At 35.7% G+C, this 26,943-nt stretch overlaps 1 protein-coding gene across 2 annotated transcripts in view; it reads right to left on the reverse strand.

Moving 5' to 3' along the window:
• The window catches only part of LOC136032047 (citron Rho-interacting kinase-like), a 139,544-nt gene that overhangs the window by 97,730 nt on the left and 14,871 nt on the right, over nucleotides 1-26,943 (reverse strand). The window contains exons 1-4 of one of the 2 annotated variants that reach the window (XM_065712150.1): nucleotides 24,150-24,255; nucleotides 11,651-11,870; nucleotides 9,075-9,250; nucleotides 417-661 (exon numbers count right to left, since the gene is read on the reverse strand). In XM_065712150.1, coding sequence (XP_065568222.1) covers nucleotides 417-661; nucleotides 9,075-9,250; nucleotides 11,651-11,846 — 617 coding nt within the window. In that variant the 5' untranslated portion in view covers nucleotides 11,847-11,870; nucleotides 24,150-24,255. Of the gene's footprint in view, nucleotides 1-416; nucleotides 662-9,074; nucleotides 9,251-11,650; nucleotides 11,871-24,149; nucleotides 24,256-26,943 lie in introns of those variants that run through there. The other variant, XM_065712149.1, reaches the window with a different exon arrangement.

Consider the following 26,943-nt stretch of genomic DNA (forward strand, 5'->3'; position numbering starts at 1 on the left):
TATAAAAGTAAGAAGATGGCAAATGGAAAATGCAGACCTTGTAGACCTCCTAACCGGTTTTCTAATTAATGACAAATTCCTTGTCTCACATTCAGGCTGATCTCACTAACACATCAATCAAACATTCAGATGCATTTTTATGTAACCTATCAAACATAAAAAGAGCCTTATAAAAATTAAAAAGACCTGAAACTGGTAAAATATTAATTTTTTATAGCTATCTCTTACTGACATCCGATTATCAAAATTAATAAGAACCCGAATCGCCGAATTTTGAAAAGCACGTAATTTCAAATGTGTAAAAAGTAGATGACTACACCGAACAACAGTAAATCAAATAAGGGTGGACAATGGATGATATATATTGTATATATTCTACAAATTCTCTGCATTTTTTAAGAATAGTAGATCTTTACCTATGCGCAAATCCCATCTTATGGAGACTATCAATAGCCAAGGTAAGTTCAGCCATATAGAAACGAGTCAAATCCTCTCCTAACGCTCTGTCACATTTTTCTAAAAGTCCAAGCAAATCTCCACCAGGATGATAGTCCATTACAAGACATAAATGCTGAGAGTCTTGAAAGGCATAATGCAAGCGTGTAATCCACGATGACGCAGCTTGAGCCATGATATTCCTCTCTTCCTCATAGAAAGTCAACTAGAATAATTAAAAACGCTAACTAGAAATACGATATGATATAAATATAACTATTAATAACATTTTTTAGTGGCTTTTATCATGGCTTTGAACAACCGTTCATATTATTACAAGATATAAGCCGTAGTTTTAGCCCAATTCTGTCTTTCAGGAATATTTAAAAAAAAGAATTGTTTGGGAAATAATTTCCAAGATAATTTGTTATTCTAAATTGAAAGTAAGAGTTTGGCATAAAAGTTCAACCGAAAATTCTAAAAATAGATTTGCAAAGCAGAGGCTACATAATAATTTGGGCCATAACACAATAATAACACCACCATATTGTAAATAATCTGTTTTGGTACTCCAGTATTCAATACTGGATTCAGGCTGGATCTGACAATAAATATCATGGAGTTGGCATAATCTTGTCTTACACTGAAGTGGCTCGTTAAGAGGTCAGATGACCAAGTCCATGAAAAAAACTGCAGAAATAATTGAAAGATACAGTTCGCCTCTAGTTTCGATTTTAATGTAAGAATTATCTGGTGGAAAAAATTTAAACCAGTTGTATAAGGAAGTTGATTTAACTTATACATTTCATATTAATTTATCTTTTAGAATTTTACAACTACATGTTAGCCGATTTCGAGATTTACGGTTTTTTAACATGAATGGTGTGTAATCTTACTTATATATCAACTTGACCAAGCAACAGAATACCAATCTTTTGGAAAGAATGCGCCACAGCACGGCATTGCTACCTCTGAAAGCGGGAAGCTCAAATAGACTTTTGATATTTTAAATCGACATTTTAGATCTCACGACATTTCGTCGTTAATTGTTGGACCAAAGTCATCGTTTTGTGGCACAAAATGTCAAAAAAAGTCACCTTGTAATGGTAAAAATCTTTTGCTACTTAAAAACGGCACTACAAATTTCAATTTCCGTTCAAGCGAGCCTTTTCCCAAAATTCTAGGGCAATTGGTTTGATATAGTCTCTTTGGTCCACAGATATTCAAAATCCAACTTTCTTCGTTTTATAAAATGGAATCAAGTTTTTTTTTTAAATACAACCATTTTCTACGTCTAAATCTTTATCGTCGTTCCATTGCTTTCTCAGACCACAACTCTCTAAATTAATCTATTAAGACTGAGTAACTACAGTCTAATCCACAAATATCTCCAGATTCTAATTTCAGTCCTTGTTCGTGGTAATCTAAGTATTTTCCGCCAATGCATGAACATTTTAATTAAAACAGTCCAGTTGAAATTTTTGTTTCTGGCCCAAATCCCTTGGCTTATAATTGCAAGTTCACTTGCATAAGAGTCGAGGCAGATTGCAGGAGGCCCTTGTAGGCCTTGAATTGGACTCGTTATTTCCATTCATATTCATTTCTTTGGCGGGGTAATCAGTTGTAAACAGATTGCCAAATTTGTCAATATGCTGCTTCCCCCTTCCTCGACCGTGAATTAACCTGAGAGAGAACCTCCAACAGGTTGAACCCTAACCCACCGTGAATTAGCATGAGAGGGTTGACTCTAGTTCAGCATTGTCGAGTGATAGCCATGAGAGGAAAATTTTTCAAGTAAGTCAACCCGTAGTCAACCTGCGTGTGTTCCCCAGCGAGAACCTCCAACAGGTACGACTCTAGTTCGGCATTTGTGAAGGGACACACATGCACGGAAAGGTGTAGCATAAATGGGAGACAGTAACAACGGCAATCAAAGGGATACAATTAACCCTTGACTGGGCTGCCCACTTAATTCAACAATCTATCTTGGCTTTTTTCTACAATTGGCCATGACTTTGACTTTTCCCACAACTATTCCCTCTTTTTTAAATTCAAATAGCCCAGTGCTATTATCAGAAAAAAATTGGCCTAAATGTCCCTAATTACTAAGCTGTTGGTCCGTGTACTAATCTCGTCAAAATTTCATTAAATGTCTTAGCTGTTGCTACTCCTACTTCTTAACCTTGCCAAGACCCCCCTAACCCTAAAACCTGATGATCTACCTTTGTCCTAAATACCATCTAATACAATTTATATGTTGCTGATGTGGCTTCTCAATATTATATTATTACACAACCGAACTTTTGTCAACCTAATATATGAGTATTATGAAGTAGGGTAGTATATACTGCAGGGGTATAAGGTCATATGCACTGCCTATAAACCGTATAAATATAAAAGCAGAATTGGCTATATAAATTGTATTATGCCCATAAAAACACCCATAGAAACCGCTTCAAATACCGTTATTTCGAGCAAATAACATTCTTAGGTCTGGGCATAGAAAGAAGGTATTCCTGGGAGAAGCAGAAGGAAGGATTGTCGGCAAACTTTTATGCAAACACCTATGACAACACTGTTAACCTAAATATATACAAAAAAAATGTTGCTGGTAACTAAATTTTGCAAGAAAATAATGACATGAACAAATTTATAAAACGACAAATAAGCACACGAACCTTTTAAACAAAAGTGCCCTGTGACAGCAGTGAAAAAGATAAATTAGCGAATAATAGAGAATTTCACGTCTGTTGCAGAGGGTCATCATACTCATCTCAACTTGCAGCTAATTTCAGTTTGTTCTAAGACACAATTGCCAAAACTGTGTCATAATTGTCAAGGTGACATTAACCACAAGCCATAAGCATAACGGTTTCGATGCTTTTTCATAGGTTCTACAAAATTGTACTAATACAAAAATTAACACAACCTTCTTGGAAGTTGATTAGAATAACTTTTACTTCATTTCTATTGTGGAAGATTTAGAAATTGAGGTTACGTTGTAAAAATTGGTTTGAGGGAGGGGTGAGCTTTGGGCCTGGAGAGGCCGTAGTGGCCTGTCCAATCTGAGGTGGCCCGACACAGATAATTTGATTCTGACTTCCTTTTGGGAGATTGAGAAATCTCCCAAAAGCACACACCTTACTTATGTATGAACAAGCATCTAATATTCTTAGGAGAATCAAGGTAATTTGAAATTGAAGGCTTGACATTCTCAAATGTCGTTCATTAGTAGCAGGGGTGTTACCAAAGGCGGTAAATCTTCTTGTTTTTATTTGAGAAACGATCTATGCAAACTTCATGGGTCTCTATAAACTACAGGAGTAAAAAGCTTACATTTCTACAATTACTACTATCAACAACTCAATGCAGCACCAAGCCGCCGGAGGCCAATACAGCTACGCACGCTCCTTTTACATCCCAATCTATTCAAAGCCTCTCTCTTTACACCCTCCCATGAAGTGCGCACTTCCCTTACGACATCTTCTCACCCCATTTGGGGAAGACCCGTTTTCGCTTGACCCTAGACAGTTGGCCTACAAGGATAATCTTTGGCGATCTGTCATCCTTCGTCCGCAGTTTCAATAACACTGCTTTTAAATTCTACTTGTAAAGCTGAATAAACAACCAAACCAACTTCCTCAAGGCTTAGCGACTAAGGCGATAATTTCAGCCTCTTGAAGACTTTGTTCAACACAATTTAAAGTAAATATCACAAATAAAACTAAACTAGTACAGTTGGTGTAGATCCTGCGTCACCAAATATTTAAAACATGATCTACGTGCATGGTCTACCCAAATCTTTTTAGAGAAACTCAAAACAAGATATGGCGGGAATTTATCAGTCTTCACTTTCATCATAGACGGATCTATAGTTTCATGAACTATTTTCAGGATACTTCCGGACAATATGAAAAGAAACACAAGAAAAACTGCTTCACAAATAAAGAGCCTTTAGAATGAACCACGTGTTCGATTCTAAATTCTAAACTTAACTCGGATTCGTTTGCTAGTAACTCGTAACTAAGATACAGTGACACGATGATAACTTAGGTTTTAAATAAGAATAGAAAATATGGGCAGGTAAAAGGGACTGTACTGTACAACAATACAAGTCTCATAAAACAGCTCATGGTAACGAACTATAAGTAAGGAGCGACTCGGCTCAATAGTAATCGAAACTCTAGAAAACAGAATTTTAATATCAATAGATACATCAAAAGGATTAACTTATTATGCTGATTCCAAATATATAAGATTCATCAAGTTTAGCCTTACCCATTAAAAGTTACAAGCATGTTTATTTGTTGTTATTGTTTTGTTTTTCAGGGGTGATCGTAGTTCTTTTCATTGTTTTGAGACATGAATTTCAACTGAAAACCGTCCCACGCCCATTTTTTTCCTCAAAGTTATATGACAAAAATTTTGAGATAGGCATTCTGTTCACAACAGTTGAAAGATCTAATAACTATGACTTTAGGTGTAAAATGACCCCCCCCCCACAGTCCGTGGGGAGAGGCCTGTAAGTTATGAAATTTGCCCAATGTTTACGTATAGTATTTGTTATTGGAAAGTATACAGACAGTTTTCGAGGAGGGGGGGGGGGTATACTTGGGATGTATTTCTATCGGGAGAAATCTCCTTGGAGAGGAAAATTTCTGGGGGTTGAATTTTCAGGGGAAATGTTACACTGGGGGGATTTGACATAATTACTATACGAAATTCTTTTTAATTGTCTTACATTCTCTTTGCCAAATTTTTCATGCGGAGATGTTCCGGGGGAATTATCCGGAGGTTATTTTCCGCGTGTTTTGATTTCCAAGATATAATCCACGGAAGGGGGTACTTCTGGAGTAATCAAGAAACCAATTAGAGATTAAAATCTTATTCAAATGAAAGGATGCTAAGAAGAATTTTTCAGGCCGAATCGTCCGCAAGAAATTTTACAGGGAGGGGGGATTACAGAGCCTAGAATCAGTGAGCTTCCCAGAAGAAATTTTACACAGGAGGAAACTTTGCCAAAATTAATATACTATTTTTTTATTCTCCATGTACAATGAATAAATTTAAACCTGTATTGGTTGAAAAATGTTCAGAAATTAAAAAAAAAACTGATTTTTTTTAAACTGAATGTAAGGAGCGACACTAAAACTTAAAACAAACAGAAATTATTCCGTATATGAAAGGGATTGTCCCCTCCTCAACGCCTCGCTCTTTACGGTAAGGTTTTCTATAGTTTTAAAAAGTAGAGTTGTGCCAAAGTCAAGTTTTAGCATAAAGAGCGAGGCATTGTTCTTATGCTAAACTAATTATGTCTTCTGATAAGGATCAGCCCAGACCTTGCATAGGGTCTTAATTATTTTCTATTTATACTACTCGTGGTATCTTTCATTATTTCTTCTGTTCTTTCGTTAACTTTTACGCCCTTTCACTATAACTATTGACAATAAATACATCGAATATTGAAACGAGAATTAAAACAGCTATACCGGTGTTCTAATTCATTCAAAAAAAATTTCTTGCAACAGTATTTGCATCATGCGCATGCAAAATCGTTGACAACGTAAAGAGCGATGAGTGTAAAAGGGGAGTTATAGGGGACAAAATAGGGGCTTTATAGAACAAATTTACTGAAAGGAAGCTGGATACGTTACACCTTGTTGAAATCAATCATGCAACGATTTTCAAAAAGTATGATTGAAGACCCCAAAGTGAATCCCTTGGGCCCACCCACCCTAAGCTCCTATGAGCATCCCAGCACTTGAGCAGAAACTGAGCAGCAAATAACTACTCGAAAAGTAAATTCGTAGAAAATTGGAAGTACGCCAAATATGTATATATATAGAACACTGTAGAAGTCGTATTTTGAATTTGCAACTGGTAAAGGGATACTTTCAAGACTCTTAGCGCTTCACTTCATAAAACCCGAAATGGTTCACTAAAGCTTTCACATATTGGTAACTAAGCTAAAGGGCAAAAACTGATATTAGAATGAATCAGAACAAAGTATAATATACAAAGCAGCATATGGGAAATAATGTTTCAACTTTTGCATTAAACCAACATATCTTGAAATCTATAAACATAATTTATTTTTGAGTGGGTGTTTTGAAAGATAAGCTTTTATCAATTATGAGTCCGAGATGCTTCACAATATCCACGATGGAAACTGATAAAGAATATTTTGAAAAAGTAAACTTGGCGAATACAATTCCTCATATTTGACTTTCTACTGTAAATTATAAAATTAATTTTATACAATACCAATTAATACAATTCGGCGAGCACTAATCATGAACATTAGAAAATGTGTTCCCAACAAGCTACTCGTCCTTTTTCTCAGAGATTAAAGTTGCCATACCATCCAAAGAGTTGGGGTAACTTACAAGACTGGAAACTCGCGCTAGTGTCGAAAAAAAAACTCCAGCACCACCTAGCATTTGGCGTTTCTTGGCATTTTTTCTGTACAACTAAGGTAAAATTAGTGTTACTGGCGTAATTGACATAATCATTGTAGCAATAGGTGCCCGATCTCAGTTTCTCAAACGAAAAACACAATTACAAAGCTTCAAAAAAGCCAAGAAACGGAAAAAGCCAAGAGATCATTTATAAAAATTAGAAAAATAGAGGACGAGATGAAAGAGTCCTGCATCCCGACCTATGAAGATTAAGGCAATGCTGAAGATAGGACACAATCCCCATCTTATCTTGCTTTACAAATAGAATTTAAAAACAGTGTTATTGAAACTGCGGACGAAGGATGACAGATCGCCAAAGATTATCCTTGTAGGCCAACTGTCTAGGGTCAAGCGAAAACGGGTCTTCCCCAAATGGGGTGAGAAGATGTCGTAAGGGAAGTGCGCACTTCATGGGAGGTTGTAAAGAGAGAGGCTTTGAATAGATTGGGATGGAAAAGGAGCGTGCGTAGCTGTATTGGCCATCTTATCTAATATTATCTTGTCTAGATAATATTTAATCAGGTTCAATGCGTACCCATGTATATTACAGATTTCCAACTTTCAAAAAAGAGATCTAGTGAGATTCTGAATCAAAAACTATTTTAAAATCCAGATAAATATTCAATGAAATTCCCCTCTCCGTTATACAGACATTTATGATCATATTGAATAAGAACAATCATAGTGTGTACAGTGTAATGCCAAGATCTGAAATCAAATTGGTAAATTGAAAAAAAAATCCGACAGATCCAAGAAATCATACAATAATTTATAAATGGCTTCTGTAAGTGTTTGAGAAAGATCTGATACAATATAAATCGGCTGGCTCCCAGGACAATCCCTTTTATGTAGTGGGATTACCCTCAATTCAATTTATGTAATTCATGTCTTTTTTATAATTCATTGTTTCATGTCCGTTTCAAGTTCCGGCTTCATTGTTTATTTTGATTGCTGTTCATTTTGAGTTTCATCTTCTCGTTGATAGTCATTTTCACCCATTAGTAACTTACATAGGCTAGTTTCTGATTGTTTTAAGTTTTAAATTCATAGACTTGTTTTCCAGAAAAAACTTTTTTCTAAGTTAGCATTTTTACAGCTCCTTAATTACTGTAATTGCAGTAAACCATGTTTGAGAGAAAAGAAATCAGAGATAAAAAAAAAGACAAATTTGTATCGTCTTCAATTTTCTGTCTTTTGACTGTAACTATTGACCAAAAAAATCGCAGATATGAAACTAGAACTGCAAATTGCTTGCAGGCCTAATGTTTCTTTAAAAGAAAAATGGCAATCGAAAAAATATGCACACTACTGTTCAAAAAAAGATGCGTAAAGATTAATTTTACTTTATTAGGAAAGTAATAAATTAAAATTCATCACTTTCTACGTTTTATTAAGGAATGGCTTTAGTTAACCAAAAACGAATTAACCTCAGTTACGAAGAAATCAAGTTCTTATTCCTGATCTTGGATTAATAGGAAAAGAATCATTCCTTAATAAAACAAGAAAATTTTGTCTTTTCCTCTTTAGTTCATTCAAGGTAAAACCATTGCCTAATAAAATAGACAGTAATTAATTAACTGGAATAAGGGTTTGTTAAAAAAGCACACCTACAGTTTGAGATTCAACACACAGTATTCAACACTACAGTATTCAACGTATTAAAAAAAAAATCTTTGATTGTTCCTTTTCTGTTCTTTCACTGTAATTACTGACAAAAAAATTCGAATATTGGGCCCCTAAATTCAAATTGCTTTACACCAGCCTAGTTTTCCATTAAACAAAAAAATGGAGCTTCATGAAATTTTTAGAACATTAGCATATTCAAATAAAAATAATTAGAAAAAAAATAAAGCCAGTATATGAAAAAGTAAAAAAAAACATTTTTGGTCTATCCGGATAGGATTTTTTTAATTTTCAATCTTTCGTGGAGGTATTAGAACCTATCAATTTGTTACTTATGAACCAGGAAACCACAAGCCTGTTAGCCAATAGTCTTTAAAGACATAGAAAAGGATCCCACTTCATTCGTGAAAAACTTAAGGGTAACTGAACTTAACAGGCTATATGAAGAGTAATCTCTGGTTTCTTTTGTTTACTTACCCATTGTCTGGAAAGATAGCAAGATAAAATATATAAAAGAAAATGTAAAAATGTAAAGAAATTAAAAAAAAATGCACCTACGTCTTGTGATGCCAAAATATCGTCTTTTTTTAGGACTTTCATTGCATAAACATCTCCGCTTGATTTTTCTCGAACAAGCTTAACCAAGCCAAAGTGACCACGTCCAATGATCCGTTCAATATTGAAGTCATCGATGGTTACTCGTAGATTTTTAATATGTGCAACGAAGGGCTCGACTGAAAAATAATCGAAATACTGAACAAGCTTGACCGAAATATAAACGAAACCAGAAATGAATTGGTACAAAAAAATCGAGGGCTCTAAAGCAAGGATATCTAGGACAAATAACTTGGCTTATTACAAAATTTTTATGTTTAATGCACATATGGATTCAGCATCGGTTATGTTTCTGCCTTAAAAAGTATGCACTCAATAACAATTCCTTTAAACAATCCAAGCTAGGCTATACCCCCATTAACAACGCAATTCATTAGGGTTGAACCCCCTTGAAGTATCAATGACATCAAATAAAAACTGTTTACCCCCCTCCCCCCCTCTGAACCCATCTTAGGTCCATCCATAACTGAAAATCGTGATTTTCTAAGGTTTTCCTTTTGGTTGTTCCAAAATTACGAGATTGTTGAGGCAGTACCACATTTTCGTCAGTGACACACTGTTGAACCATGAAAATAATTAGGCTAAAGTGATTAAGCTTTAAAACATTTTTCGCCCACAAAAATTCAAACTTTAACAATCTGTTGACTTCCAGAGAGAACTATACCTACAAGGGAGTACCTTATGAATCTATAATGTACCATATTTTTTAAGCTTATTTTCAACCTCATTTATTTTTATTTAATTTTTTTGGCAACCACAACTGTCAAAATTTAATGATCGCAACTAGAGTTCATCTTAATAAAAACTGAATTTTCAAGTTTGCCTAAATCTAAAGATATGTATGGCTATGTAAGTTCTTCTTAAACAATTCAATAATATTTCATTTACGCTGTCCTTGGTACTTAAAAGGATATTTTGGCACTATGCAACACTAGTTGTTGGTCCCTTTGGCACTAGCAAAATATTATCATGTTAAACCTTGGGGAAATTATATAACTTTTATGTCTTACGTCTTGCCTCTTGTGGCAGCGCCGCTTTGATTTTGTCCTTGTTTTCTATGCCACCCGTTTTGATGCATCGCAAGATAGCGGTGCGAGTCTAGTCTTTGCAGTTTTTGTGAAAAATGTGAACCTTAATGAATAGGAAATTCAATTTTTGAAAGTTGACTATAATTCAAGCCTCAGGCCCCAAAGCATTATTTTTCGTTTGTCTTTGAATAATAGCTTAAAGTGTACCAGTTAAAATGGAACTTATATTGTGTGTCGGAAAAGACTAACTGAAGCTGTTCCGTCAAGCTTTCAATTCTTCAATACATGTTTCTTCTCTGGAATAGAAGCCGAAAAAGGACCATTTTCCCAGAAAAAGTAATGCCATCTAATATTACTAGTCATTTCTGTTTGTGATTTCGGATTAGTCTATTGTTTAATTTTCTGCGTTTCGGATTGGGGAAGAGGAATGACATCACATGTAACTTTAATAATTCTCTTACTGCCAAAAAAATATTGTAGAAAACCCTCAGCTTTTTTCTAAGCAATGATATTAAAAAGCTGGCCTGCGCCAACACAATCAGTTTTTCAACCAATCCTGATATGTATATTTTTAGTGTTTGTTTTTCCATTGTGGAGGCTTCGATGGATTGGCAGATTCACTGCTGTGTACATATTGAGAAAAAAAAACATGGCAATGATAACGTAAACAAACAAGCTAAACATCCGTTCACTGTAACAGCGAGAAAAGTTTATGTTCGGTGTAAAACCGAGCATCGTCTTGACTTAAAAAAAAGCTTGGCTCAGCGGAAAAGGGAACTATGTGGGCATAGTGTAAAAGCCAACTAGGTCCAAGTTACAACGAACACCTCACAGTCCCCCGACTTGTGGCTTTCAGCTTTTAAGTAGAAAAGTAGGCATATTTCATTGTTTGAATCAAAATCGCACATGATTTCAATCTGTATAATTAGAGGTAACAAGTGGGCCAAGAGTCCCTTTAACGAACCATACCAACGCCAACCTTTAGCAGAGTTATGTATGTTGCGCCTTGTTTTAGTGGAACTGGCAAAGATTTCCATCTGTATTAAGAGAAGCAATATACGGTCCTTTGGTCCCTCCAGGGTCCTATACCCTTCACCAGTTTTTTGTTGTTGGTTTTTTTAGCAGAATGATAGGCATGTTTTTCCTTGTAACACAGAGCTGAATATCTGGGATGAGGATTCTCAGAGCAAATATAAATCAAATTCATATAAATAAAAATTATCATTCTACTGAAATGACTTCATCATTTATGGCAATGTATTCATTCTGAGATTAAATTTACCATCAGAGATGTGTTACTTTTTGCTGATCAATTTCGAGCTCCACTTCAATATCTCCTACCCGACAACAACAAAAGGAAGACTGTTCCTTGAGTTCAAATACTAAACATGAGAAAATCCATGACTAAACACAAAAATGGGTTAAAAAATTACAATGACATGGGTAGAGAAACAGACTACTGTTTTTAATGTAACTATAAAAAAAACTTACATTTCTCCAAAAATCCTGAGACAAATTTGTCATGTTTTTCATTCTTGCCTTTTAAGTTGTCATAAAAAGTGACCAATATGTCCAAGAGAACCTCTTTTGGTGAATAGTTCGTAGTTGCAAGCAAACTAGTAGCTTTCCCTTGGAAAACTTGTTGAAAACACTTCTGGCGTGCAAATATGGATTCGGAATAAGCCATATTTCATTAATTCGTCTGGTAAATCTGAAAAAAAAAATAATCAAATACACTACTCATAGAAAAGATGGCCAGAGAAATCCCTTTTAATCTTGGAAATTACTCATTTTTTCTGCATAGAGGATCCATTTCTAAACTATGTGAACACTGAAGAAAAATGAATGGAGACTGGAAAGCTAAATGCCTTCTCAAGGTTATATATTACAGCATATTTTTCTATAATTTAATTAGGAGATCGAAATCAGATAAACTAAGCAGTGGCACATATTTATTAATTCATGAAAGTTGGCTCATTCATTAATAGTAGTTTTTTTCGTTTAAAGTTTGAATCATTTTAAGACCTTATTTCTGATCGTCTCAGGTTTAAATATGGTTCTTTACTTTTCTTTGAAACACTTCTTTCTGGAAAAATGTTTTGTTTTCGTTTGTTTTTTTATTAATAAAATTGAACAATAGATTGAACATAAGAGGTCTTGTGAAAGAATAAGATGTTCTCTCGGCAAAGAATGTCATACTAAAACTTATTTCTACTCGAAGATTGACAGTAGAAGTAACCTGTATACAGTCAATCAGCTTATTACATTAAAATAACTATAAACAATAATTAAAAGAACATGAATAAAAATACCCCAGAAGCTATCTTGTGAAGGGTACTAATTCAACTCTCTAAATAAAGGAGGGTCGTAGGGCTTAAGTGTGGTATGTGCCACAAGGTGTCTACCCTATACCCTCTCGAGAGTTACTCACCATTCTTGCTCGGGTTAAGCATCATTGGCCTTTTTTGTTTTATGAAGCAACGTTGTCTTTGGAGAATTTCTTATTCAGAGATTAGCAGCTTATCAGTGTTTTTCCTGTTGCAACGAATCTTGTTATATAAAAAAGGATTTGGCCCCACCCCAAAGTTGTGACACGCTTGGCAATCCTGTTCTTAATAATCATACAAACGAAACAAAGTTGTTGATATTTGGTATTCGGAGAATGTAAATGAAGATTCCCTGATGAGCGTCAATTGGAATCAGCAGTGTTTTAAATAAAATATTTTAAATAACGCCAAATTAAACTTTAATTACGCCCTCTTTTGTCTTTCGCAGTTTTGTGAGCTATCATTTAGTGTGTTAAAGCAATACTCCTTCACTTGTTCAGGTGTGATCGGCTGATTACACATTCTTTCAAACTAATCCCAGATGGAGCGAAAAAAACTTGCATTTCTAAACCGAAAACTCAAAATTATAGACAGCTTACAACTAAAAGTTACTTCCCATAAACATACAAAAAAAAAACGAAAATAGACAATTTAAATTGAAACACTAGCTACTCGTATCCTAGAGCCCGATGTCCTAGTAGCTTCGACATTTTTGTTAAATTAGGTGCAAGTCCCTTTTACTGAATGAAGGCGAAATATTGCAATGATCCTTACAGGCACCTAGGTAGGAATTTCTTCCGGAGTGGGAGCATAATAAAAAAAGGCAAGAAGTGGAAAAAAAACATTCGAAATTATAGGAAAAGTCGCTGAAAAACATAGTGATAATGAAGAGATGGCGGACCCTAGGTTTACGACATTGATATCTTTTATAGTTACTAAAAAGGGCTCGTATGAAATTTTCTCTTTGCCTTTTATTTTAATAAAACCTCTTGGTCGTTTTTTCTCACATTGGAGAGATCAATAAAGTAGCTGGGAGGTATCTATGTTAATCTCTCCTTAGAGCAAATAATGGCACATATATTTCGAAATTTTCGTATGTCGAGCTACGGAGCTTTATGAAAGTACTCTCAAAGTGTTCGTTTTTGTTGCTCTTTGAGCAGCCCATTACTGGAATAAAAAAATTCTTCGGCTTGGCTATTTAGGTCTAGGGCTCTAGGTAAAGGAATCCATCCCACCAGTATTTCTTTTTTACCTCGCCTTCCCAACTATGCACGTCTAGAAGAAAGTAGAACTAGGACGAACGGAGAAATGATACTGACGATGATGTTAAAAGGAAAGCAAGAGCCTCAAAGGTAGTTAAATTGTCATTTAAAGAGGTAAAGAGCAGCCTACTATTCTTATGTGGTCACTTGAAGATAATTGATAATGAAGACTAGTAAAAAAATCATTATGGAAACAAATACTACAAAAATTAATCTACAAAAACTAAAAAATATAATCTTCCCTTCAATGTCACCGGATCTGGTCGAGATTTAAAATCAGAGTTCTAAAGCACAAGATCCTTCTAGATATCAAATTTCATTAAAATCTGATCACCCGTCCGTAAGTCACAAATACCTCATTTTTTCTAATTTTTCCAAATTACTCCCCCCCCCCCAACTCCACCAAAGAGAGCGGATCCGGTCCGGTTATGTGAGTCACCTATATTGGACTTGTGCTTATTCTTTCCACCAAGTTTCATCCTGATCTCTCCGCTTTAAGCGTTTTCCAAGATATCCGCTCCCCCCCCCCTAATGACACTGGATCCGGTCGGGATTTCAGATAAGAGGTCTGAGTTTCGAGGTCCTACTAAATATGAAATTTCATTAAGATACGATCACTCTTTCGTAAGTCAAAAATACCGGATTTTTCTAATTTTATAGAATTGACCCTCTCCCAACTCACTCAAAGAGAGCTGATCCGTTCCGGTTATGTCAATCCCGTATCTAGGACTTGTGTTAATTTTTCCCACCAAGTTTCATCCCAATCCCTCCACTCTAAGAATTTTCCAAGAGTTTAGGTTCCCCCCCCCCCAACATCCCCTTCACCGGATAAGGTTGAAATTTAATATAAGAGCTCTGAGACATGATATCCTTCCAAACATCCAATTTCATTCAGATCCGATCACTCCTTCGTAAGTTAAAAATACCTCATTTTTTCTAATTTTTCAGAGTTAACCCTCCCCCCCACTCCCCCAAAGAGAGCGGACCCGTCCCGGTTATTTCAATGACGTATCTAGGACTTGTGCTTATTTTTCCCACCAAGTTTCATACCAATCCCTCCACTCTAAGCGTTTTCCAAGATTTTAGGTCCCCCCCCCCTCAAATCCCCAATGTCACCGGATCCAGTCAGAATTCAAGATAAGAGCTCTGAGACACGATATCCTTCCAAACTTCAAATTTCATTAAGATCCGATCACTCTTTCGTAAGTTAAAAATATCTCATTTTTCTAATTTGTTCAGGATTAACCGCCCCCCCCCCAACTCCTCCAAAGAGAGCGGATCCGTTCCGGTTATGTCAATAACGTATCTAGGACTTGCGATTATATTTCCCATCAAGTTTCATCCCGATCCCTCCACTCTAAGCGTTTTCAAAGATTTTAGGTCCCCCTCCCAACTCTCCCCAATGTCACCAGATCCGGTCGGGATTTAAAATAAGAGCTCTGAGACACGATATCCTTCCAAAAATTAAATTTCATTGAGATCCGATCACCCGTTCGTAAGTTAAAAAATACTTCTATTTTTCTATTTTTCCGAATTAACGGGCCCCCCACTCCCCCCCCAGATGGTCAAATCGGGATACGACTATTTCTAATTTAATCTGGTCCGGTCCCTGATATGTCTGCCAAATCTAATCGTCCTAGATTACCTGGAAGTGCCTCAAGTAGCAAAACCGGGACCGACAGACAAAGAGACCGACAGACCGACAGAATTTGCGATTGCTATATGTCACTTGGTTAATACCAAATGCCATAAAATAGGAATAAAACAACCTTCAATAGGCCCTTAGTTTAAAGCCAACTACCTTATGATAGGTCCTTTTTCCCCAGGGTAGACTTAACAGTAAGTCCCAAGAGGACTAAAGAAAAATCCACAGAATAGCTAAATAAGTAAATATTTGAAAAAAAAAAGGTTAAAAACTTCAGGTAAATAAACTGAGAAGTGCCTAAGTCATCAAACGCCTCTAGTCCTAGGTTTTATAGATTATGAGCAAGCGTTTGGTTTAGCTGATAGAAGAACTTTAGTGAAGGTCCTATACTTGTATGGTATAACAGATCAATACATTAAAGTGATAAGTGCTATGTACGAGAATAACACTGAAGTAGTTAAGGTAGGAAATGAGGTCAGTGGCTGTTTTATATTAAACCAGGAGTTAAGCAGGGTTGCGTCCTATCCCCATTTATATGGATCATTTTGATGGACTTTGTCTTAAAGGGCACAACAAAAGTAACAGGAAAACACGGAATGAATTGGGGTAAAACTCTCCAAGACTCAGGTTATGCTGATAATTTAAGTATCCTAGATGAAAAATGAGCAGAATAAATGAATTTTTAGAGATTTTGCTAGTTCAGGGTACAAGAACAGATTTGAAAATTATTGTTAAGAAGACCAAGACTAAGCTATGACTGGGAGTATGTGAAGGTGAAGAGGTGATGTTGGGCAACGAGAACATTGATCAAGTAGACAGCTTCACTAACTTAGGTAGTATCATAAAGACAACGGGTCAAGTGAAGATGTTAGAAGTAGAATAGTCAAGGTCAAGGGTATTTTTTCACAAATGAAAAAAGTTTGGAAGAATAGGAAGATAGGATATGCACCAAGATTAGAATATTGGAAGCTACAGTGACGAAAGTGGTTAGGTACGGTTCTGAAGCGTGGGCGCTCCACAAACGGAAGAGGATTTACTAGATGTTTCCCAGAGAAATTATCTACGGATTGCTTCGGGTACCAGAATCACTGACCGTATCTCAAACACTAAAAATGTGTGTCGACCAGCTTTCAAGGGCTATAATGAGAGAAAGGTTGAGATGGCTAGGACACGTTCTGCGGATGAAAGATGATAGATTGTCCAAGATCGTCTTTGTCGGGCAACCATCTAGGGCCAAGCAAAAAGCAGGTCATCCCTGAAGGGGGCGAGGGAATGCAAAGAAAGATCTGAGAAAATAAGAACTTCTTGGGAGGATATAAAGAGGAAGGCTTTGAATAGGTAGGGATGGAGGAGGAGCGTGCGTAGCTGTTGGTTTCAGGCGGCTTGGTGCTGGAATGAACTTTTAGTAGTAGTAGTATTCCTTCAAGATTTTACATAACGATTTAAGTAATAATCCAAAAGCAATGGTGTAATTTCACAATTACTAATAAAGTATTCATGTGGTAATCACTCCGGGATACACAAAGAATCGTACTTTTCTTATCGCCAAATACTTCGGAAAAAAAAATAAATACGCAGATGTTCTATCTTGAGGCAGAGTAACGTAGCCTTAGCTTGCACATACTACATTTTCAGAAATAACAACAGAGATTGGGTTAGATTTTATTTGTCGAGGCAAGTAATACAAAATCAGTTTATACAGAGCATTTCGAAAATAACAACAATGATTGGCTGTCAGGAATAAAGAACTAAGATGATTTTATTCAGGGAAATCAACTTAATTTCCTTGAGGGAAGTTTTACAATTTTTTTTCAATTCATCATCGTTCAGGGACTATTGGGAAAATGTTCCTTCTTGATTAAATGCCAATCATTTGAGGTCATCAAGATCACAGTATGAATATCCTAAACCCAATAGCACATCAGGGGAGGGGGGGTACCGGTCTTGAACCCTCACCCAAACACAGACACACACACACAAAGAGAGAGAGAGAGAGAGAGAGAGAGAGAATATATAGATATATATATATATATATATATATATATATATATATATATATATATATATATATATATATATATATATATATATAGGAGAGAGAGAGAGAGAGAGAGCGTCGAACTCATGAAAACGTAATAAAAATGCATTTACACAAATTTTTCACGTGCCTAAAAAAATTGCCCCCCCCCACAAAAAAATTGTAGCCCCCACCTCGAACAAGAATCCTGGCTACGCCCTTAGCTAAACCAAAAACGTGTGTTTAAACACTTTTGTTCGAGGCTATGTGTTGCTGTTAAAGTACCTACATGTAATGGTTATGTTATATTCAAACAACGATCCGTGTTTAGAAAAATATTCGACAGGCTGTAGGACGTCCCTTCCTTGATACAAATCTAGATGATGGCCCATTTGCTATTTTGATAACTACAATATGCATGAAAATTTCAGGGAATGATCCAAAGCCTAAATTTCATCCTGGGAATGTGTCTTCAAGCTTCTATTTTTACTGTTTCCTTGTTTCTAAAGCTTATAAGATTGCATAGTAGAAATGTCTTAATTTGGCCAAGAAAAAATGTTCTCCATAATTTATGGTACAAGTCAAATTCTCTTTTATCATGGGTTTTGAAAACACAATTACAAGGGTTTGAATAGTATTTTAAGCCATATTGGGAATTTCTATCAAATTTTAAGACATTTTTACAAACTCTTCATAAACTTTATAAACCAGGAATTACCAAAGGTATGACGCTCAAAACATTACCCTGGGACCGAATCTTTCTTATAGATCAATTTCTGGAAGTTTTACTTTCCTAACAAAAAATTTCCTAAAGGCCAATACACTTTAGAGGGGGGAAGGGCAGATATAGATACTTCAGAGGACCGTCCAAAGGCACAAATTAGGCTCCTGATCCATTCCTGAGTTCCTTTCAACCGACTCGACCAATATCCAAGATAGCGAAAACACCATCATTTAGAACTTTACCTACTAACGTTATTGAAGCTCAAAATAAAGTTGTCAGATTTTATTTACATTGGTTTTGATCTACATTTCTTGAATTACACAAATAACTTTCTGAATCCGAGTAGGCCCGTATCCTCTGTTGAAGACACTATTTTAGGTCAAGTGTTGAATATATCAAAATCGGACTTTTTCTTATTGATAATAGAAGTATTAATTTCGTTTTTGGTTGTCTCAGTGCTAATGCCGAAAATATAGAGCCAAGGAGACAGACCGGGGAATTCCCAAGTATAAGACATCCCAGTTTATTTATTGCAAATAAAAAATGCACCCATCACTCTTTAAGACACCATCCAAATCAGAAATGCATTGAGCTTTTTGCATACTTGTATTTTGCAGCCTAAAGCCTGGTACATTTGATCCTTGCCAGTTTCTAATATCTTCGCTATATCATAAGTTCATCCACTCCCGTCATTCTGGACTGTTTTTATTGAAACTGTAAGTCAATAATTTATTAAGCCAGTATGTTTTTGCTCCATCAAGTTTCTGCTAAATCTTCCATTGTTGGAGGAAGAACAGGCTTCTTGTTTATTTTTATTGAATTGCTGACCCAGTAGCTCCAATCTTGAGCTGACACAAAGTTTTAATCTGAACGTGCTTCATTATTCCCATTATTTCATGGTTTGGCACACTGTTGAATCACTAAATTTTATTTTTTCCTCTTTTTCAACAGATCATGTGCTGCATTGCATGCGTGGGTGTATTTTCTTTTCTTTATTTTTGTCAATACTCTAATACAATGTTCCTGTATATCTTTTTGAGAAATAGATATATTATGTTGCTAAATGCCTATTTCACAAATACTACTTGATTTTTACAAAAGGTGGTACTTAAGACTTTCTAAGATCGTTGATCATGTTTCTGAGACTATTTTTGCAATATTGAAGTCTTAACTCTAAATACTATATGGACATATTTCACAAATCGGAGACATGTTACAGCTAAAAACTAAATACGGCCAGATGTAAAAAAAAATGAATTTTGAAGTGTGCGTGTAACTGAACCCCGTTCAGCTCAATCCATCGAACTGAACCTCGTTCAACTAAACATCTGTTTGATTCAACCCCGTTCAACTCAATCCCCATTCAACTTAACCACATTGAAATCCGCCTCCATGCAACTTAACCCTCATTCATCTCAGCCCTCGTGCAATACAACCCTCATTTGACTCAACTCATGTGTAATTTAACCCTCGTTTAACTCAACCAAATGCCAATCAACTCCCGTTTACCTCAACCTCCACTCGACTCAACGCCTGAGCAATTCAACCCTCCTCATACAACACAACCCTGCTCATACAACACAACCCTATATTTGACCCAACCGTTTAACAGCCCTATATTTAACCCATCTTTATTTGACTCAACACTAACATAAGAATTAACCAATGAGTAAAGGGAATTAATTCGAATCAACCTTTATCACTTCCGACATAACAGGCCGAATTGCATTTTCTAGGTATATTGTTGCATTTTCTAGGTATGTTGTTGATTTAAGGAGGGTTGAGCTGAATGGGTTGAGACAAATAGGATCAGGTTAAATGAAGGTTGGGCTGCACGAGGGCTGAGTTAAATGATGGTTGAATTGCGTGGGGATTGCGTTTAACGTGGGTCGAGTTAAACGGAGGTTGATTCGAATGGGGTTGAGTTGAATGGGATTGAATAAAATGAGGGTTGTTAAACAGAGGTTGAGCTGACTTGAGGGTTGTGTTGAACGGGGTTTGAGTTAAGCAGGAGTTGAGTTGCATGAGAGTTCAGTTAAACGAGTTCAATTTCACGAGAAACAAATTTTCATCATTAATGAAAAGCAAATTTTTGTGGCAGGTATTGTTAGGCTATGAAGATTATTTTTTCTTGGTATTGGTTACTTTTGGCACGGATCGCTGTTTAATTTCAGTTCACTTCCTCACACTATTTGAAAGGTTTTCATTAGCCTACCGGTTCATGCGAGAACCAGGAACCATTTTTTCGAACGAATACCGAATGTTACTAACCATTAACCCAAAATCGCATACATTTCGAAGAAAAAAGCAGACATATCCAATGAAAGAAAAGAGAAAGAAATATGACACTCGCGACCAAGCAGACCACTTGTGCTCTTCGTCTAGTAGGAAATTTAACCAATAGATATATTAATCTGGAATGAAGCAACCCGGATTCTTTACTGCTTTAAAACCTATGTCTGGCATAGCAACCACCAGACAGCTAAAATTATATTCGCATAACTGGTTTTACAGCGCAACTTAATTAGCTCTCTATTTGTTGTTTTCCTGAAGTGGTTTTACATCTGTGAATGTAACAGTATATCCTTCTAGATTTTATCACTGAATTATTCTAATTAATGTATCCTTCTCTAGGTCTTTAGCATTTTAGTGTTGTTCAATGATTCAAATGAGGTCTTAATTGCATGCGCCAAAGTAAATTTATATTTTCCAAACATATAGTATTTATTTTGCGAACTTGTTACAAGCACTTCCAGAGCAAAGAACAATTATTTAGAATATTTAAATCCTCCGGTATGTTCTGACTCTAATTTCCCGATCCTTTTGATCCGGTTGAGTATACTGTCAAATATAAAGCGTCAGGAATGTTTCGACTATTACTAATAACTAATGATGTTGGTTCAAGAAAGGCTTCTCCCGTATCTAAGATGTCTAAAAAACAAATCTGTGACCCAAAGCTCACATTTCAAACATTTCCCCAGTGGGATAAGACCATCTAATGAGTATTGTCACAAAACATCCTTAGAATTATGAATCCAATTCAAAAGCAATCGGCACTGACTTTATTTAATCACTTCAGCACCAATTTATTGTGGTGGGAAAGGGATTAAATTATACAAATCTCGATATTTTTGAGGGGCAGGACCCCTTCTCTATTTAGCTAACCTGCCACACTAATTTTTTTTGGACAAATATGATTGCGACTTCGGATTCGTTGTAAAAGATTAACATCATAGTGTTTATGCTTTTTATGATTACACTGTAGGATATCATGATATGGTTATGATGCAAATGATTGAGCTTAGTCAAAAATCTCCAAATTTCCCCCAAAGTGAACGTTCGTATACACCCAAACTTTGACCCCAACTATAAATCGCTACTATTCTTAAACGTGAATTTTCCGAGATATTTGAGAGGGAACCAATCATATTTCATGAGAATTCGGTGATATTGGGAAGAACTGACTATAATTGATTTCTCACTTGAAAAAAAAAACAGTATTCCCTCTCCATATAACTGTTCATTCGTACATAAAAAATAATCCAAGGTTAGCTGTTCTGCTTTTTTCTTTGAAATTATTCTAATGCCAATGCTTCTTTCTTTTGACTTGGAAACTAGAGAAAATAAACGAAAATGATGTTTCATTACGAATACATTTCAAATCGAGTCCGGAGTCAACAACACAGGGAGAGAGAATGACGTAAAGGCCATTAGCCTCAAAGCCAGCCGGAATCATCAGCGAAAAGGGAAACATCCCTCAGACGGCCAAAAGAGACGCAAACAATCTATATTATAAGGCGGTGTTGGTTTACCCAACTGGGTGGGTTAACGGTTACCTCAACAATTCCTACGGCTAGTACGCAAAAATAATCTGAATTAAATAATAAGCACTAAATTATCATTAGTACATGGGTTATCCAAAATAAAAAGGTATCGATCCCATGATTGAGTGTTTAGAAAACAGAATAATCTATTTAAAGCTCCAGAGTTGCAGAAGTGGAGAAATAAATATCCGAGCAGAACGATTTTTATTGAAGTGAAGTTACGAGCGAAGTTAAAACAAACAAAAATTATTGCTTTACAGCCTATACGACATATCTCTATAAGCCCAATGCAAATAAGTCGACCGATGATATTTCTCAATGTTTGTACGACTATACAAAACTACAGCTTGCACTGAAAATTTAAAACGAAACAAGAATGCTTTATTTTCACGGTAAAATTCTAGTTGATTGACTTTTGGCTATCTCGGAAAGGGGTTAGGTTAGGAAAATGAAACTTCGAGGGATGAGTCTAAAGACTAAAGTATGTCCCGGGACAGTATTTTTGAAGCACCCACCTCCACTCCTTTTCCCTCTAGAGGACCCTGACCTTTAAAAGTATGTGTGTTATAAAAGTGAAACCTTGTAAAATTGATCTTCTGCTTGAATGAAGTACAACAAAATCGTTTTCAGCTTCACAACTTTGCTCAATCCCAATTTATAAGGTTTTAAAGATATGCAAATAAATTTCCTAAATTAAAAAAAAACATTGATATGGCTCAGAATTCTACTCAAATAACAGGAATTGCATTTTCAGAACTAAAGGCAGAGAAAAGGCAACTAGTAACTGAAAATTAAGGTAAAATGTTGTTTTGTCAAAATTTCAATAGGTCATGTAGGCAAAACTTTCAGGGATGAATCTACAGACTAAAGTGTATCTCGGGAAGGTATTTTGAAGCAACCACCTCTACTCTTTCTCCCTCTAGAGGGCCCTGACCTTTGATGATCTTTAAAAATATGTGTGTTACAAAAGTGAAACCTTGCAAAATAGATCTTCTGGTTAATTGAAGTACAACAAAATTGTTTTCAGCTTCATAACTTTGCTCAATTCCATTTTATAAAGTTTTAAAGATATGCAAATACATTTCTTAAATTTTGAAGAAGAAAAAACATAGATATGGCTCAAAATTCTACTCAAATAACAGGAATTGCATTTTTCAGAACTAAAGGCGGAGAAAAAGCAACTAGTAACTGAAAATTAAGGTAAAATATCGTTTTGTCAAAATTTCAATAGGTATAGACCTGTCATGTAGGCAAATTTCAGGGCCCTCTAGGGGGAGAAGGAGTGGAGGTGGGTAATTTAAAATACCTTCCCGGGACATACTTTGGCCTGTAGACCCGTCCCCGAAAGTTTCATTTTCCTAACCTAAACCCTTTCCGAGATAGCAAGAAGTTAATTAACTAGAATTTTACCGTTTTCCAGATCCAACCTCGCCCTTTTTCCTCACTAGAACGCTGAACTATCACGAAATTAGAGAATTTTTGCGATACAGTAACACAAAGCCTATAGACCCATCCCTGAAAGTTTCATTTTCCTAACCTAAACCCTTTCTGAGATAGGAAGAAGTCAATTAACTAGAATTTTACCCCGGTTATAATTTACACCGACTCCGGCTCCAACTTCAGACAAATTCAATATATTGACTCCAAGTCTGACCCCTACTCATGAAGCTTTAAGGTCCTCAACTCCTTCTTAACTTGAAGAGTCAGTACGAAAACTACCACCAGTCATTGTTAGAGGCAAAATAATTTGAGAGCAGAGATTGAACCCACCTTATAGCCTATTATTTTAATTTTTCAATACTTCTAGAATCTTATAGGCTAGTACATCCTAAGGTATAAAGCTCAAGACACTTTCCCTATGCATTATTTGTGCTATTGGTCTATTTCTGACAGCTTCATTTTTTACAACAAAATGTTTGCCTAAGTTTATCAAAAGTCAGTGCCCTTTGAGGTGAAAGGAATTAAGTTCACTTAAGAACTCCTATTTGGGGCAAGCTTTATGCCCCTGGTCCATTCCTCAAAGTTTCACTCTCCTATCAACTGTTTTTCAAGATAGCAGAGCCCAGCGCATTATATAGAAATCTACCCCAATATAAAATACAGGATTCTTTGGAGGACAAATCATTATTATTAACTAAAGACACAATAAAAAAAAAAACAAATAAATCATCATGACAACAGTGCCAATTACCTTTCCATATCCGTTTTTGATCCACAATAATATTAGAAGGCTTCAGGAAATATTCACTGACAGCGAGATCTTCACTTAACAAGGGAACACAAAGGAGTGATCAAGCAACTGGTCCGGCAAATTTTTCAAAATAAAGGAGCATTAATCCTGGTGTAACCACACCAGCATCATCATATCGATGACGTTTTACTTATCATAGACTTAGCTAGCGGTTTATGTCGTCTAAGCTTTGCGGAACAAAAGAAAAACCCTTTATCATTACCATTAATATTTACAGACGCAGAGGCAGAAAAAACTGGAGAAAAGCCTCTGTAAATGACATTGCGAAGCTAACCACTTTTTTAAAATTTTATTTTGCAAATGCTAATGATTCAAGTTCTAATTCCGAGTTCATTCCTCAAATAGTATTAGACGATATTCCCTATGATAACTGAAATATCGGTATTATTACCGTTATTAATAAAGGACAAATTTATCTTGACAATTTGAACAACAAGTGCCCAGAAAAAAATTCGGGGGCGAGGCCACCCTGGGTGTGTTCCTGTGCCAGAGTAAAGGAACTTGGTGATTCGAACTCGAGTGTTTCAATTTGCGACAATCAAAGAAGTAAAATCAGGGCACCTATGATACTAATCAAGGCTGTTTCTCAGGCAGGGGAAGGAGATTTACCCCCCCATAAATGTTTGTCTGACTCGTAGAAGCGTAACAAAAATGAATATAAACTAATTTTTGATGCGTTTTTTAAAGTTTTTTAACCTAACGCCCCCCCCCAAAAAAAAAAATCCTGGATACGTTCTCGGTGCTAATGCACCATTTATGGTATGTATTTTATGGGATGTAATAGTTTTTTTCTTTCGTGATCATTCTGTTCTTTTCATAAACACGGGGCACTTTTTGGCATGTGGTACTTATTACTGGCTGTGTTAAAAATCCATCACCCTTCTTGTGTGACTTGGCTCACCATTATGTCTAAAAGTCGGGGAAAGCCAATTCTTACGGCGATTCAGAGCCTAATATTTTAAAATGTATATTCTCTCAGAAAATTAAAATGTATATAACCCTCACTCGGTCATAGTATTTTTTTCCTATTTTATGTTATTATAAAAATATATTAATTTTGAATTAGGCTACAATGAAAATATTCTACATGTTCCAAGTAAAAATATTATTTTTTTTTATTCTCTGCAAAACACTATTTTTTTAATATTTTTGGTAATTTAATTTCCGCTGTTTTTGTTTTGTTTTTTTTTTAATTACATACTTTTATTTTGAACTAATCGCGGGAATGTTTCAAATTCTTAAATATAAGTTTTTCGGTAATGAACAAAAATCTTAGATGGCAATATAAATTTCACTGAAAATACCAATATGCAATCTGAATTTCAAATCACTTACAATTTTTGTACAATAATCTGTTATGTTAACCACTGGAAAGATCCGTTGAAGAAAACATACAACAGGTTATAAAACAACATTATTGTCGAGATGACTGTGCTTACTTTTCATAGGCTTAAAATTCCTGTACAACGGATCATGTAAACTACATTGAGGAAACCAAATAATCTTTATGAATTATTCATTAATATTTCTTCACTTTGCACGTCTATATTGGTATATTAGTCTTAGTGTAGGCTCAAAAATGCTAAAGTACCAACTGTTGCAAAATGAACCACCATTTGTGTAGTAGGCACTTAATGTTTTAACTTTGGAAATCAATTTAAAGGTTTCGGCCAAAAACTTGTAATACAAACCTCAGAAGTTCTTTTGATTTTGAAATTATATTTTACATTATTAGCTTCGAATGTGCCATCAACAACGAGAAAAAAAAATGCCTAAACGCAAGCTTTAGTGAAAATCAGACACTGAACAAAATATTTACTTAGTGTGTTTTTACTCCGAACTTCCATGCTTCCATGCTTCAATAGTAGACTCCAATCTATAATCAACAAAATCCCAACTAAAAGGATTTGAAGACGAAGCGTTGATACTCTTGATCAAAGGGGGTCTGATGCAGGACTTACGCACTGTTGACCAAATGGGCCAGGGAACGGCCCTAAAAAGCTTTTGTTAGATGGTAAAAAAAAAGCTTCAAAACTACTTCAAACAAGCATTCTCTCTAAACCCTTTAAGTAGACTGTGAAGTAGACATTAGACCCTTGAAGTCCAAACCGGCAGTGCTGATCCCTGTTTCAAGGCTCTTCAGCCAGAAAGTGCAATGGGGGCTTGGAGGCCAGCCATCCTTTGGTTTTTTCACGCCCTTCCTCCTTACCTTCCCCAGATTTCTCCAGGTACCCATTTAGAGCTGAGTCAACTCTGGCCGAGCTTACAGTCTGCTTTACTACGATCCCTGGTTTGATAAAATCTCCCATGCACCAAAAAAATGAACCCTCAAAAAATGGGGGAAGAGTGAAATGCCAAACAAATATAACTTTTCAGATTATAATGTTACAAATGTTAAAGGGGATGGGAGTTCTTTGGACAATCTTTATACAGAAGTAATCCTCATCCCTTTTTGTGCAGTTAAATAAGTGAATTTAATTTCAACTTAAGGTCAAAATAATTCCGCAAAAATAACAGATGTACTAGCCCCTCATCGGACGTTTTTAACGCTTAATCTGGACACATTCCTTTAAATGAAGTGAAATTAGGGGTAAGATGTACCCCACATCTTTTTATTGATCTGAAGGACCTCTTTTGAAACGCTGGAAAACTTGGGCATTAAAGCATACCATTTGATTCCCCTCCCCAAACAATAATACTTCCGGACCACAACCCTGCTTAAAAGCTAGGTTTA

Source organism: Artemia franciscana, chromosome 10 (genome assembly GCF_032884065.1).
Source record: "Artemia franciscana chromosome 10, ASM3288406v1, whole genome shotgun sequence".
Lineage (NCBI taxonomy): Eukaryota > Metazoa > Arthropoda > Branchiopoda > Anostraca > Artemiidae > Artemia > Artemia franciscana.